This window comes from Microplitis demolitor, chromosome 8, assembly GCF_026212275.2.
Source record: "Microplitis demolitor isolate Queensland-Clemson2020A chromosome 8, iyMicDemo2.1a, whole genome shotgun sequence".
NCBI classification, from domain to species: Eukaryota; Metazoa; Arthropoda; class Insecta; order Hymenoptera; family Braconidae; genus Microplitis; species Microplitis demolitor.
The window spans coordinates 15158072-15173329 of NC_068552.1; the positions used below are offsets into that span (position 1 = coordinate 15158072).

Sequence of the window (15258 nt, forward strand, 5' to 3'; positions counted from 1 at the left end):
TTTATCGAGCATAACCTAATAGCCAACGTTTATTTATTTTCATATATTCGTTGTATTTATAAATATTTATTAATTTATATAAAAATATATATAATTTTAGTGGTATACTACGACATTCAATAATAATTATCATCAAATTTAAATTTAAGACATCTTATTAATTAATTAGGTAATACTTATTTAATTTTTATTAAATTAATTTATTTAAGTATAAATATAAATATTTCATATTTACTTCTAGAAATGGATAAACAAGAATTCAAATTGGATGCTGGTTGTGAATTACGATTTGAAGTGAAACATAAAAAAGAAAAAGTATATTTGAAATTAAAAAGCGGATTTGCTGAAATATTTGGTACCGAATTAGTCAACAGAGAGGATTCATATGAGTTCGGTTATGGAGCTCAGATAGCTGTATTTACTTATCATGGATGCGTAGTAGAATTAACCGGGAAAGCTGTGGGAGTTCATGTTGCCAATGAAACTCCGATGTACTTTTACTTGAACGCTCATTTGGCTCTAGAAGCAATGAGGGAGGAAACTAAAAAGAAAGATCTAGCTGAAGCCAGTGGTCGCGAAGAAGCCAGAAAGAAAGAAGGAGATGAAGCTAAAAACAAAGAAGGAGCTGAACAAAACAATATACGTGGACCAATAGTCATGATTGTTGGCCCTAAAAACGTTGGTAAATCAACACTCTGCCGCATTTTACTAAATTACGCCGTCAGATCAGGAAGGAGTCCAATATTCGTAGACCTGGACGTCGATCAAGGTCAGATAACCATACCAGGAAATATCGGAGCTCTTACAGTTCAAAGATTTGCTGACGTAGTGGAGGGATTCAGTAAAAAAGGTTCGCTAGCTCTACATTTTGGTCACAAAACTCCTGAAAGCAACACGACACTCTACAATCGTCTGGTATCCCGTTTAGCTGACATATGTTTTGATCGAATGAAAGAAAAGAGAAAGGACAATATATCAGGAATAATTATCAACACGTGTGGATGGGTTCCTGATGAAGGTCACAAGCTTCTAACTCACGCTGCGCGAGCTTTTGAAGTCGACGCAGTTCTTGTATTAGACAAAGATCGACTACGCAGTGATCTGAAGGTTGATCTGCCCCCATTTGTTAAAGTTGTCCTGCTACCAAAGAGCGGTGGAGTTGTTGAGACCAGCGAATCGCAAAGACCTGAAATAAGAGACCAACGAATACGCGAGTACTACTACGGTATTGGTAAAACAGTATTGTCTCCGCATCCTATAATCATTAAATGGAATCAAGTTACAATATATAAGATTGGGACTGCAGTAGTTCCTGATTCTTGTGTGCCACTGGGTACTAAGCCTGAAGACAATTTGACTAAATTAGTTACCGTTACTCCAGAACCCAATTGGCTACATCATATTTTGTCGGTGTCGTATGCTAAAACACGTGAAGAAGTTCTGTACAAAAACATTGCTTCGTTTCTTTGCGTTACCGAGGTCGACATGGTGCAACAAACCCTGCGCGTTTTGTCTCCGGTTTTGGGACCTTTGGCTGGTAATATATTTCTGTTGTCGGAAATTCAGTTTATGGATAATTATTAAGTTTTTTATGAAGACTGTATATATTTTATATGTATATAACTATACTTGTTGTATAAAATTAAATGAAGATTAAAATTTTTTACTATAATAATAATGAATAAATTTTTTAATTTATTATAAATTGTGTTTTATTTTATTTAAAATTACAAACAAAGTAAACCATCAGAGCTCTTACCTTTTGAGTAAAGAAGTTAATTTTTTACTATTACAATTAATCACTTTTTGAAGCTAAACGTAATTATGAGTGTGAATGTAGCAAACAGACAAATTTAAAATTTTAAATTAATAGAGTAAATAATTTAAAAAATAATGTTTATAAAAAATGCACTTATTAATTTCAAATTTTTTTAAATGCGCATTTTTTTTTTTTTAATTTTATTTTATTAATTATTTACTATATTTATTTATAATTTTAAATTTGTCTGATGTCTGTTACATTCATACTCATAAATAATTTCGTAATTAGCACCAAGTTTCATTAGGATTTAAAAAATACTTAATGTCTTTAATTAATAAAATTAAAATAAAAAAATCGATTGTCACGAATTCGAAATTTGTAAAAAAAATTCATTAAATTATTTAAATAATTATACGAAATTAAAATATCTTTTGAATTTTTATTTAGTTATTCAAAAGTTCGTATTCCCGCGCTTTTTTCTCATTGGCTCTTCGTCGATAAAAATAAAGATAATTATTATTTATATGAAGCACATTCATAATTATATGCTAATATAAATTTAAACAATACATATTTAGTAATATATGTAATAAATTAAAATAAATGAGCAATGTCAGCAGTGGAAGACAATAATATAAATTTTCAAAATTTAGAATTGAAATTACGCGAAAAATTTGCTCAGCTGCAGTTTAAAGAGGTAATGTACACAGAAATAGATAAATAAAGTTATAATTAAATTACAGTAATGAATATTTTAAGGAAGAGCTCAATAAATGTCAAGCACAATTGACAGAAAACGAAAATATAATTTGTAAACTACAAATAAATTTAGAAAATGAGCGAAGAAATTCCGAGCAGCTACGAGTTGAATTAAAATCAACAATGGAAATAATAACACAGTTGGAGAATGAAAAAATAAGAGGGCAAACGGAATTGATGCATTTGCAAATGAACTGGGAGAACGCACAAATTGGACGTGAAAATTTAATAGACCAGGTAAAAAAAAATAAAATAGAGAACGTACGCTTGCAGCGTGCAAATAAAATACTTGAAGCTGAACTTGCTGAACAAAAAATAGTCAATAAATTAATCGAAAAATCATTAACTGATGTGAGCCAACAGATTAATAATTTATGTCCCACAATTTACAGGTTTGTAATTAAATCCCTTGACTTTTTTATTTTATTAAGAATATTCTGACAGTGTCCCCCACTTTTTAAAAATATGAAATGACTCAACTGTCATAAACTTGTTAAAGTTTTATTAATTAATGAAAAAAATTTAAAACAATTGAAAAAAGAACAACGTAGTAGTAGTTTTGATGAGGTGTACATTTAAAATAAAATTACTTTCAGTTGATATCAATGGGAGTTAAACGAATAAATTTTAGCCTACGAAATTTGAAAATTCAATTTCGATTACAAAATTGACATGAAGATTTTATTGAAATTTATTTAATAAATTTCGTTCAACTCCCAATTGATATCAATTGTAAGTAATTTTTTTTTGACAATTGAAGGTCATTGAAAATGTTTAAAGAATGAAAGAAGGGCACTGTCTGAAAATGGCCTTAATTATTAATACTTATTAGATTTTTGTAAAACTGTCTACAGTAATGTCGAGAGTTTAAAAAAAGAACAAGAGTGTCTTCGTAAATCTTTCAAAGCAATAACGCAGTTAAATTACCGTATTGATAATATGGGACACAAAATTCTTGACAAAAGCAAACATGATAATAAAGAATTAGTAGAATTACGTGAAAAATTATCACAATTACAAATAATGTTGGCTTCTTATTTACCACGTGCTTCAAATCCGCCAAATATAAAAGTAAACTATTTTATTTCAGTATATACTTATTTGAATAAATAAATAAATTAATATAAATTTATTTCATTACATCAGGCATGTCATGGATTAAGAGAGTTAACTGAAAAGCTCGAGGACAACAAAAAGATGGACAAGAAGCTCGATGAGTTGTGCAAAAAATTAGAACACATGGAATCGACGATTTCCGATTAGTAAAAAAAATGATGATTACTTGTAAAATTAATAAATATTATTAATTAATGACAGGTTAATGATTAATTAAAACACATGTTAATAGGATTAATATAAAATGTATTATAATTATAATAGTCGTCGTCGTCGATTTATCTTTAATTTGTTTTAATAAATTTGCTTAGTTGAGTCTAGATGAAATAAATCAATAATTAATGCAAAAACAATATTTAAAGCGCGCTGAGACTTTATCAATGAACAAATAAAAGAGATCTTCAATAAGTGATTGTACATCGGCCTTAGTATTATTCGTTGAATTGCGCATTTGCTTAGTTTTTTAATTTTTTTGAACGTCTAGGAAGTTCTTACAGTAATAATAATTAATAATTATTATTATAATAATAATAATATCAACGCAAGAAATAAAGATATTTGTTCTATATCATCACATCACATTATAATTGTGATTTGTTTAAATTAATCCAGTCATTAAGCTGAAACATCACAATGTTACGGGTTAATTTTGTGTAAAAGCTATGATTAATAATATTTTATAATTATATTAGTTATTATAGTTATATAAAAATGAATTGTAATAAATTTTAATGATAATTAATTATAAAATAATTTTCAGTGTTAATAATTTATCTCTCTTTGAGATTTATTTATAGATTTTTTACAAAAAAATCTTACTTACAAGTGATGTTTCGTCATAATCAAATAAATTTTATCATTTTTTTTTTCTTTTTCTTTTTTTACTTTTTTTTCTTTATATAATTAAAAGGAAGAATAATTATTTCTTACGGTATTACAGATGCTTTGTTTAATTGTTTTTTTTTTCTTTTTTCTTTTTTTTTATAAATTTGACAATTATATCATTGTACTATCGAAATGAGCGAAAGTTTTATTGTAAAATGTTTGTAGTTTTATTTTATTCATTTTTTTTTTTTTTAATTTTTATTTCAAAGTCACATCTACCCGTAAGATGTCATAACATTTAATAATATTAATTAATTAATAATAGTAAAAAGAGTTCTGTGCAAGAGTGGATTTGGTCAACGGCAACCATCGTCCCCTGTGTTCCCGATATATATTTTTTTTTTCTTTTTTTTTTTCTTTGTTTTTTTTTTTTTAATTAAAATAATATTATAAGATTGTGATTTTAATTCGTTAAAAATGATTAAGAAGTTTCGAATAATTTTAAAACTCTAAGGCTCTTAACGCACTGCTGTTTATTGTAAACCGCAAGTGCAGCCTCAAAGTTTTTTTTTTTGTGTTGATGTTATGATTGTTGGTGGTGTTATTATTAGTTGAAGTTTGTAAAAAAATTTTTTACAATTAAAAACGGTAGACATCAAGGTGGCCTTTACAATAATAATGTAGGGTCAGAGTATAGTACATCGTGAGAGCCAATTTGGTGGTTTTCTCGCTGGTTCTGATGCTTTTAATTGATTTCCTCCGCTTTTCGGTGGATTCGATGCCTCCTATTAAAAAAAAATTTAATTTATAAATAATATATTATCTGCTAGAAATAATCACTAAAAAATTCTCACACGAAACCAAAAAATGAAATATTTTGTAATTATGTAAACGTAAAATCCTATTTATTCCCGACAAAAAAATTTTTTTATAGATTTACTTTTTCTGTCAGAAACAAAGTTCTATTTTTTTTTTTTCTTTAAATTATAAATCTGCTGAGTCAAGTGATAAAAGTTATTTACAAAAAAATTTTACATAATTACAAATATTTTAACATGCATAGTAAAAATAAAATGATATGAAAACGAAATGAAAGCAGAAATAAAAGCAATTAAAATTTTCAAATTAAAAAGCACATTTGTCAAAAAAAAAAAGAAAATACATTTAACATTTAGCCAATTGAATTTTACCTTCTTCCGTAATAGACCCGCACCACAAACAGATAAAGACATAAGGAACAGAGAAATAATAATTAGTAAGTAATTCAATATAAAAACAGAATGAAAAAAGTAAAATATGACGCATTCTATCGATGTGAATAAAATGAAAGATTTCACAGAATGATAAAGCCAGTGACACAAATTCTATTTATTAAATTACTCTAACTACCGAGAATAAATAACCGCGAACCAATAATTAACACTTAAAACTTTATGATTTCACAATGAAATTCATTAAATTATTTATTTTTATCATGTATTAAAAAATAGCTTCAAGTGATTAAAAATCTTACCAATTTTTTTTCCATTTTAGCTTTAATATCACGTGCTAGGGTGTAAAAAGCTTCCTCGACATTGATACTTGATTTAGCAGAAGTCTCCATGAATTTAATACCATATTCAACTGCTAATTGTTCACCTCTCTCTTTCGACACTTGTCTCCTGTCAGTCAATTCACATTTGTTACCTAGCAACATTTTTTCAACATCTGCCGATGCATTTTCTTCAATGTTTCGAATCCAGTTCTTAATATTCTCAAAACTTTTTTCATTTGTTACGTCGTAAACAAGCATTATACCCATCGCACCACGATAATAAGCCGTTGTAATTGTACGAAACCTTTCCTGTCCAGCAGTATCCCTATACAAATAAAATCACAAGTAATTGAGACAATGAAAAAATTCCTCCATACATTAAATACATAAAATTTAATTATTAAAAAATTTATTACCATATTTGTAGTTTTATTTTTTTACCATCTAATTCAATTGTGCGTATTTTAAAATCGATTCCTGTAACAAGAAAAATTAATTAAACTTTAAATATTGGGCATTAAACACAATAGTAGATATAAATAATTAATGACAGATTGAGCAATAACAATAGTAAAAATAAGATTTGTCATTAATGTGATCATTGCCGGTTGATTAATAATTTATCTTTGTGTGCGCGTATTTCTATATAAATACATGGATATGTATGAGTATAAGTATAAGTATAAGTATAAGTATATGTGTACTTAATATAAGTAATTTAATACTACAGCTAGTATTCTGTATTCTGTAAGAAAAGTTTAATTATGCATGTATCATAGAAACTCATATATTAATGATACAACGTAGTCTTTGTTCATCGTATCGGTGAATTACTTAATTGCAAAACTCAGCCTACTTATCCTTAATATTTGATTCTTAAAGAAAAAAAATTATTGTTACTAATGCTGTGAGAACTAAAAAAAAACTTCACTGCATAATTTTTTATGATACTGAAATTAGACGAAATCTAGCAATTTTTGGATGTTTTTTTAAAACAATAAATAAAAAAAAAAAATATTTGAAAAAATAGCATCTACAGCTTTATAAATTTGCTACACGTGCATATTTTTATTTATTATTTTTTTTTAATTGATGTTGAAAAAAAAAACCCGAAGATTGTTAACTGTCTGTTAACTTCAGGATCATAGTTTTTTTATCAATAAAAATCTACAACATCCAAATTAATTAATCCTAGGAAGGATAGTAATTTTTCAGTTAATAAAAAAAAAAATTTTTATTATTATTTTAAAATAAAAAAAAAATATAGCCGTCAAGGGTGTGCCACTTGAACAATAACAACAAAAATATTTGATGATAATTTTTCATAACTTGAAATAACGGATTATTTAAATGACTTAGCAAGATCAAGTTCATACTTAATATGAATAATAATTGTGTAGTAAACTTGGGTATTAATCTAATCGGATTAAAGACAATAGCAAGTAGTAAATAATAAATAAATAAAATAAAATATCATCCATACCAATGGTGGAGATAAAGGTTGTGTTGAATGCATCTTCGGAGAACCTGAAGAGCACACAAGTTTTTCCGACACCCGAATCTCCAATTAGAAGCAGTTTAAATAAATAGTCATATGTCTTTGCCATTATTAGTTATTGATTATGATATATATCTATTGGAGAATAAAAAGTATAAAATATTATAAATTGTACGATGAAATTTTTAGTAACCTCAATATTGTTATTTAATCACCACTAAACACAGAATCTACACTTGTCGCATTTGACACTAAACTGCCCGTCCCCGTGCCCGGATGTTTCGTATCTCGTAGCTCTTGTCGTCGTTATTCGTTACAACCAACTTACAAGACACTAAATATATATATGTATAATACATACACCAACAATTAATGACGATGATGGTATGATGTTGTATCGATATCGATAAGTATGATGCTATCTCCGTTCTCTAGTTTAATAATCAATTGCGTCGATTCTCGATTCATGAACTACATTAAATTCTATGTATAAGTATATCTATATGTATATGTATATATATGTGTATATATGAATAATTAAAAACGACGTACGTTGTCTACATTCTACAGGCAAGTTGAGTTTACAAAGAGTCTAGACTTAGATATCGCACACTTGTGGTTAATAAAGAAAAAGAAAAAAAATTTAATGATGACAAAAACTCTTGATGAGTGTAGCTGGTAGTGTCTGATGACTTCAGACAGCAGCAGCAGCTCCAAAGATACCTAAATGTATGTATTGTAACTTTTTATAACAAAAAATATACTGGACTGGGAATCTGAATATATATTTTGATTAGTGATGCGAAATGACGGTCATTTTTAACTTTGGTAAAATCATGAGCAATTGACGAGCAAATGCTCGTCAATTGACATCATTTTTATTTTTGGTCAGTCACAAAAATTCATGAGCATTTTTTTTTCTCTTTACGAAAATTTCTCTAAAAAAAAAAAAAAAGTAACCTATTTTATATGCAACCTAAATATTTTAAATATTCAAAATAAAATTTATCTAGAAATTCTAACGATAATAAACAAATTCGGCTTGCTCAACTACTTAAATGGAAAATGACCGTCAAAAATTTTTCGGTCATTTTTTAGTCAAATTTTGAATAATTTTTTATTCTCATTTCGCGGGAATCGACATTAAATTAAAAAATAACAGGCGGTAATTTTTTTTAGTTGGTCAATTGACGTCAAATGACGAGCACATGCTTAGCTTTATATCACTAATTTTTATATATTTTTACAATGAACAATGAGTGTTTTGTCGTATAAGAAATGTATCTTCGTGAACTCTACATTGTATTTAAAATCTTTTTGCTTTTAATTTCAGTTGATCAAATCATTTACTGCTTCATTCATGAGTGTGAATGTAGCTGTCATTCAAAAATTTTTTAAATTTTTGAATAAATAAATAAAATGTCAGTAAAATAAACATTAAAATTATGATTCACTTTGATCATCGAGATATTACTATTAATTGATAAAATCAATAATAATAATACCTAATAATCAAATAAAAATAAATGTGCATTTAGATAATTGAAAAATCAGTATGCGCATTTCTACTATACTGAAAAATGAGTGTATGTATTTTTTTAAATTTTATTACTTTGTTCATTTAATTTTTTTATATGTAATTAGAGAATTGTCTTATGTCTGATACATGACACAGAAAAAAAATTGCACTTATAGTTTTTTCCAATTTCTACTTGTGTACATATATATGTTTAATTTGTTTTTTGTAATGGATAAAAAAAAAAACTCGAAAAATTTTAAATGTTTACTAAGTTCAGGATCATCATTTTTTAAAATTTCATTACTTGAATTTACTAATTTATTTAAGGGTAAGTAGAACTAATTGAATTTTCAAATTTCACTTGTCTAATCACATTTTAAGTAATTACGTCACCCGAATGATGAAAATTTTCCGAAAAATTTTATCTTACACATTTTCAGAAGTTACAAAAATTGTCTGTAATAATAATTAATTTATAAATTAAAAAAAAAGTAAAATTCAAAAATTCGTTAGTACGACCCACTCTTAAAATTTCTAGTCTCACTGCTACATTCACACTCATCACTGTTTCAATGTTTCAAATTTACTGTGGCTAAGTTGGTAAGAATTAACTGTATGTAAATAAATACGCACAACGTGTTTACTTGTTTGCTGTCAGTAAACGTTAGCTGGCGGTGAAATAATAACAAAAATAATTTGTTCATACTGTTAAACAATGGAACATATTTATCAATCATATACAGCAAATGCTTCTGCAAAATTAAATATTGCTGAGTATTTTAGTCAATATCAAGGTGCTAATGAACAATTACGCACGACTATACCTATGAGTAAAGAAAAATTAGCCGAATTGTATGAAAGTATTAGGTAAAATTTATTTTATTACTTATTAATTGAGTCTTAATTACTTTTTAATTAAGTATTTTTTTTTGCAGTATTGATCAACTGGGGATTGAGGAGGAATCAGCAGTTACTGGACACCGACGAGTGACACCGAAGCTCGAAGCCAAGAAAATAACAAATGACACAAATTTACAAACGCTAGCCAAATTAAAAGACAAGTACATGGATTATTTACCAAAAGTATTTAGACCCTCATTGAAATATCAAAGTGAGTTAATAGTTAACTACAATGATCCGATAACGAGTGGCGCTAAAGCAGTACCTGGAAAAGATTTGATTATATTTTTACGAGTATACGATCCATTTGATTATTTTAAAAAAGAACATCCTCAAAGACGTCAACGGATATCATTGATGCACGTGATAGGAGTACTGGGCTGTCAAACGCTAGCTGATTTGCGTGATAAAATTCATTGTATATCTGATACGTCTGTTACATTAGAAAGTAGTAATAATCCTCATGAGTATACCGAAGTATCAAACAAAGAATTATATAAATCATCATTTTTTTACATTGAAAACACGTTTTATAACGACATGAGAGATCCGCAAAACCATGACAATAGTTTACCTATACGCGAATGGGCTGAGAAACGTAATTTGGGACCGTTCAAAACAGAAAAAATGGAAGACGTCAGAATAGATTCACTAGTTGTTAAATTTGGATACCCTTGGGTATATCAACATCAAGGAAACTGCGAGCATTTGATTGTTTTCAGTGACGCGAGATTCGTAGCACGTGATGACGATTTGGCAATAGCCAATTATCCAAGAGTCTATCGGGCTAAACCATCTAAGCAACCTTCTTGTATGATCTGCGAACGAATTGTCCAGTGGATAACATTCGACAGCGATCGAGTACCTCATGATTCATTTTTCTTCTGTGATAAATGTTTTTTGTCATTTAATTACAAAGACAATAAAAAAATAGGTAACTTTAAAGCCTATCGTTATCCTTATGATACTGAATTAATGAAAAAAGTTCATAATTGCTTAAAAGAAAATAAATAAATAATAATTAGGTATTTTTAAATTAAATTGCACATTATTATTGTTCTTTATTTTATAAACCTTTTAAATTTTTTTTTCGTATCAAATTTTCTAATTTTTTCATATTATTTTTAGCACTTTGAGCATTTGGATTTATTTCTAATGCTTTGGTATACATTTCTTTAGCTTTATCCAGTTTATTCCAGCGATGGTACAGCACACCTATAATTTAAATATATTATTTATTTAATTGAGTACTAAAGTACTTTTCATGATACCAGTATCGAAACTTGAAGGTTCAGTGTCTCTACAGACGGACGAAAGAAACTAATTTCAGTCCAATGCCGCGACTGAATATTAGCTAACGCGTAAATTGTGAATGCCTTCGACCAGCGGGCAGAAAAAAACTTGTTTAGTACCTTGGGAACAAACAATAGTATATTACACACCTAGGGCAGTAAAGTAAAAAATTTCTCGGATCATATGTAATTGTTAGCTGAGGCAAAGCCGAGAAAGGAGGAGAAAAATAATGTTTCTGACTGGCTGCTGGCAATAAAACTTTGTTCCAATGCAGGTAATCATGAAAAATATAGTGTGTAGCTCAGGATGATACTCAATTTCAGACTACGGTTGATGTTAGCCAACTTCACCCTGGTCTGAAATCGTTTTGTTTCATCTCTGGTTACACAATATACTATTAAATTTAAATAGTTTATTTTTAAGTACCAAGATTTGTAAATATTGTAGGATTTGTAGGATCTAAAGCAGCAGCCCGTTTAAATTCTGCTTCAGCTTTTTCAAAACGCTCCAACTTCCCCAGGATATTAGCGATATTTAAACGAATTGTCGCGTCATCGGGAAGTAATTTCGTGGCTTTTTCGCCTTCTCTCAGTGCTTTCTCCTGCTTACCTATAAAAATAAAAAATTTTAATTTTAATAAATGATTAAAGATAAAGAAAATTAACTAAATATTTAATATTTAAACATTACCCATATCATCTAGGATTCTGATAGTATTTATCCAAGCTCTCCGATGATTTGTATCTTGTCTAAGAGTTTCTGTCCATGCTTCTAATGCTTTCGTGTAATTCTTTTGCTCCAAATACTGTAAAGAACATTTATGAATAAATATAAAAAATTATTTTATTTTATTTTAATTAAATTAAATTAAAACCGAAAAAAATACCAGAAGGCCTAAATTGTAGTGACAATCGGGACAATGACGTCTGTGCGATAAAGACGTTTCATAACAACGCTTAGATTCTTCAAATTGCTTGAGCGCAGCCAACACGATCCCCAAATTCATCCAGGCGGCTGCAAAATCCGGTCTAAACTTTAATGCATTTATAATAAAATACTTGAGGCGTATTAAATATAAATTGAAATAATTAAAACATAAACTTGAACTCACTGCAATCCAACAGCTTTTTTCAATAAATCTTTAGCTTCTTGGTATCGCTTTTGATTGTTTAGTAAATTTCCAAGATTATTCATCGCTTGTGCATATTGAGGATTCAATCTGTCAATTAAATTAATTAAAGTATTTTTTAAAAATATTAATAACTCAGACTTACCGTAAAGCTTCAAGATATTCAGCTTCAGCCAACGTCGTATTACCAGAATCTGCTGCATTTTTGGCAACATTGTAATGCACCTTAGCATTAAGTGGACATACACTCAGTCCTGAACGGAATAATGAATGTTCATTTTTCCATTGATCACTACGCATCCATGAACGTGTGAACCACGTTATTACTAGCACCGTATACATAATTAAAGGCATCCGTGATCTATAAAATCTACGTGATAATTTTTGTAAACCCATAACAACAATAAAACAGTAGCCTGCTGATGGAAGATAAAGGGTTCTTTCAGCTAATACAAATCCAACAGTAAAAAATAAATTACTCGCTGGTAAAAATGGTATTATCAACATACATAATCCAAGTGATACATATCTGAAACAAAATTAAATTAAAAATTACAGGCGTGAGAATCAGGTTCAATTTGAATCGAATGAAATATATCTTATTTCGTGTCTGAGTTCTATTTACTTCTGACAGAAATTTGAATTAATGGAAAAACTATGACAATTTTAAGTCATTCAAAAAAAAAAAAAATTGATGAATGCTTCTAAAACTTACGAATAATTCGAATTATTCAATTCGAAGTTCGAATCAAATAGTTCGATTTAATTCGATGCGAATAATTCGTAAGTTCAAACTATTCGCACACCCTTATTAAAAATATAATTAAGCAATTATTTTTTCATATTAATTATTAAACCTTACCTAGTATCTCTGTAAATTTTTTTAGTTAAAAAATATTTAATAAAAAATACTCCAAAAATAAGCCACAATAAAATAACAGATAATAATCTCAATTCAAACGAATTAATAATAGGCACACATCCCATTGACCAATCAAACGACAACCATTGTGGACATATCAATAGCCACAAATTCAACGACCAAATATATTGATAATTAATATGACGCATAAAAATGTTATTTATAAATGAAGATGGATTATCAACTGGTTGAAAACTCGGCGCAGAGTAACCCATCAAGTTAAATCTTATTGCCAATAAAAGCCCACATGTTATAAACAATACTATGCGTACTAAACATTTATATTTATTTTTTTCAATAATATTTTTAATAGACTCCTTCTTTAAAATTATTATAATATCGTATATATTTTTTTTATTAACTATTGTCAAGTCATAAGCGTAACAAATACCCTGTAATTAAAAATGTTCTTATTAAATTTAATTAAATTATTTTTAATTAATTATTTAATACTGGAGCTCATTTTTTTCAGAGGATAAATTAAACATCAGTTATTTTTTTGCAAGACTGAAGATAGCCGACGTCTAATAATTTTTGGATTTTTTTAAGAACGACAAATTATAAAAAAAAAATATTTAAAAAAATTGCACTTATAGTTTTTTTAATTTTCTTCATGTGCATATTTTTAGTTTAGTTTTCTTTCAACAATTAAATTAAAAAAAAAAAAAACTAAAAATTGCACATATAGAAAATTAAAAAAACTAAGTGCAATTTTCCCAAATATTTTTATTTTACAATTTGTCGTTTTTAAAAAAAAATCTAAAAATTATTAGACGTCGGCTAACTTCAGTATCATAATTTCAGAATCATATTTTTTGTTTTCTTCATTGTAATTAATTTAAAATGTAATTAATCAATTAATTTAATACTTACAATAGCAGTAATACCGATTTCTTTGCAAAGCATCGCATATGTAATACATAATATACACATCAACAAATTTTTAATAAGAATAATTAAATTTTTTTCATAAATACAACGACTGTAAAATAATACTGATAGCCATACAAATATTGCACATAAAATATCTGCTCTACCAACAATTCCTGCGACCTATGAATTAAGTAAGCGGTTAAATTATTAATTTATTTATAAATAATAATAATAATATAAAATGCTCACAGCTTCACAGTGAATAGGATGGACAGCAAATAACGTAGCAATATAAAATGCTAGGTGTCTCGCACTTTTGTCTAATAATTTTCTAAGTAAATGATAAAATAACATACACGCAGACGTATGAAGTATCAAATTAAAAATATGAAAATCTATTGGATTAAGAGAACCGCGTAGCCATCGTTGAAATATAAACGTCAAAACAGTAAATGGTCTGTAAGATCGATGGCTCTGTTTATGAGTAAGTTTGTTGCCCCAGAAATCATTTCTGACTAAATTTTTGAGAATTTTAATTAGTGATTTTGACGATGATGATGATGATAATGATGAGGGTGGCAACGCTGTTAAAGAGACATCAGGATTGTTTAATATTGCCGGGGAATCGTCGAAGACGAATGATCCATTCCAAGAATTTATGCAGCAAAGAGACGATATGAAAATTATAGACAGTGCCAGCTTTGGCGGTACAGCTAAAAAAATTTTGTTTAATCAATAAGTCGTTGTTGGTATGATAATAAATATGAGAATATTAATTTATAATTTATGCGTACCTGGTAAACAGTTAGCCTTAACTTTCATAGTTTTAAGGGCGGCATTTATATATATTATTTAAGTAAAAATATATTTTCCAGTATAATTTAAACATTTATAATTAAATTTTTAAATTTATAAACAAATAATAAGCAATAATAATAGTTATAGTTATGATGGTTTATAAACTACGAGTATGAAAAAACATAATAAATTGTACAAATAGTCAACAACACAGGAACAGAGATAAGAAGACAGTGAACAGGTCTTTTTGGTCAATAAAAACTGCCACCTGGTGTGCGGTGTACGCTTATATATGTATATATTACACCTACATAATATACAGGAACCACA

The 15258-nt window shown here is 27.8% G+C and overlaps 5 protein-coding genes across 8 annotated transcripts; 3 read left to right on the forward strand and 2 right to left on the reverse strand.

The window, feature by feature from the left end:
- LOC103573170 (protein CLP1 homolog) lies at positions 1-1674 on the forward strand. Its single transcript, XM_008552133.3, has 2 exons — positions 1-169; positions 242-1674. Exon 2 carries the CDS (start codon positions 244-246, stop codon positions 1582-1584), a length of 1341 nt encoding a protein of 446 aa, XP_008550355.1. The 5' UTR covers positions 1-169; positions 242-243; the 3' UTR covers positions 1585-1674.
- A 384-nt stretch (positions 1675-2058) lies between these two features.
- On the forward strand, positions 2059-3784 carry LOC103573169 (cingulin). Its single transcript, XM_008552132.2, has 4 exons — positions 2059-2459; positions 2522-2913; positions 3376-3592; positions 3668-3784. Exons 1-4 carry the CDS (start codon positions 2373-2375, stop codon positions 3782-3784), a joined length of 813 nt encoding a protein of 270 aa, XP_008550354.1. The 5' UTR covers positions 2059-2372.
- Positions 3785-3866: 82 nt separating this feature from the next.
- Positions 3867-8206, reverse strand: LOC103573167 (ras-related protein Rab-8A). 3 transcript variants are annotated; one of them, XM_053741386.1, is made up of 5 exons: positions 8047-8206; positions 7480-7965; positions 6413-6473; positions 5976-6321; positions 3867-5247 (listed from the first exon to the last, which is right to left on the reverse strand). In XM_053741386.1, exons 2-5 carry the CDS (start codon positions 7601-7603, stop codon positions 5149-5151), a joined length of 630 nt encoding a protein of 209 aa, XP_053597361.1. In that variant the 5' UTR covers positions 7604-7965; positions 8047-8206; the 3' UTR covers positions 3867-5148. The 3 variants fall into 3 exon arrangements, with proteins under 3 accessions (XP_053597361.1, XP_053597362.1, XP_053597360.1); XM_053741387.1 differs by having other exon boundaries at positions 7480-7629; positions 7856-8206; XM_053741385.1 differs by having other exon boundaries at positions 7480-7629; positions 7710-8205.
- Positions 8207-9551: 1345 nt separating this feature from the next.
- Positions 9552-11064, forward strand: LOC103573166 (snRNA-activating protein complex subunit 3). Of its 2 annotated transcripts, XM_053741384.1 has the most exons (3): positions 9552-9880; positions 9949-10847; positions 11042-11064. In XM_053741384.1, exons 1-3 carry the CDS (start codon positions 9729-9731, stop codon positions 11047-11049), a joined length of 1059 nt encoding a protein of 352 aa, XP_053597359.1. In that variant the 5' UTR covers positions 9552-9728; the 3' UTR covers positions 11050-11064. The 2 variants fall into 2 exon arrangements, with proteins under 2 accessions (XP_053597359.1, XP_008550348.1); XM_008552126.1 differs by lacking the exon at positions 11042-11064 and having other exon boundaries at positions 9949-10954.
- LOC103573317 (protein O-mannosyl-transferase TMTC4) lies at positions 10950-15217 on the reverse strand. The gene is made up of 10 exons (XM_053741383.1): positions 14925-15217; positions 14380-14843; positions 14131-14310; positions 13198-13649; positions 12481-12864; positions 12318-12425; positions 12093-12234; positions 11897-12011; positions 11633-11815; positions 10950-11128 (listed from the first exon to the last, which is right to left on the reverse strand). The coding sequence occupies exons 1-10, from the start codon at positions 14950-14952 to the stop codon at positions 10980-10982; spliced, it is 2205 nt and encodes a 734-aa protein (XP_053597358.1). The 5' UTR covers positions 14953-15217; the 3' UTR covers positions 10950-10979.
- Positions 15218-15258: the final 41 nt, after the last annotated feature.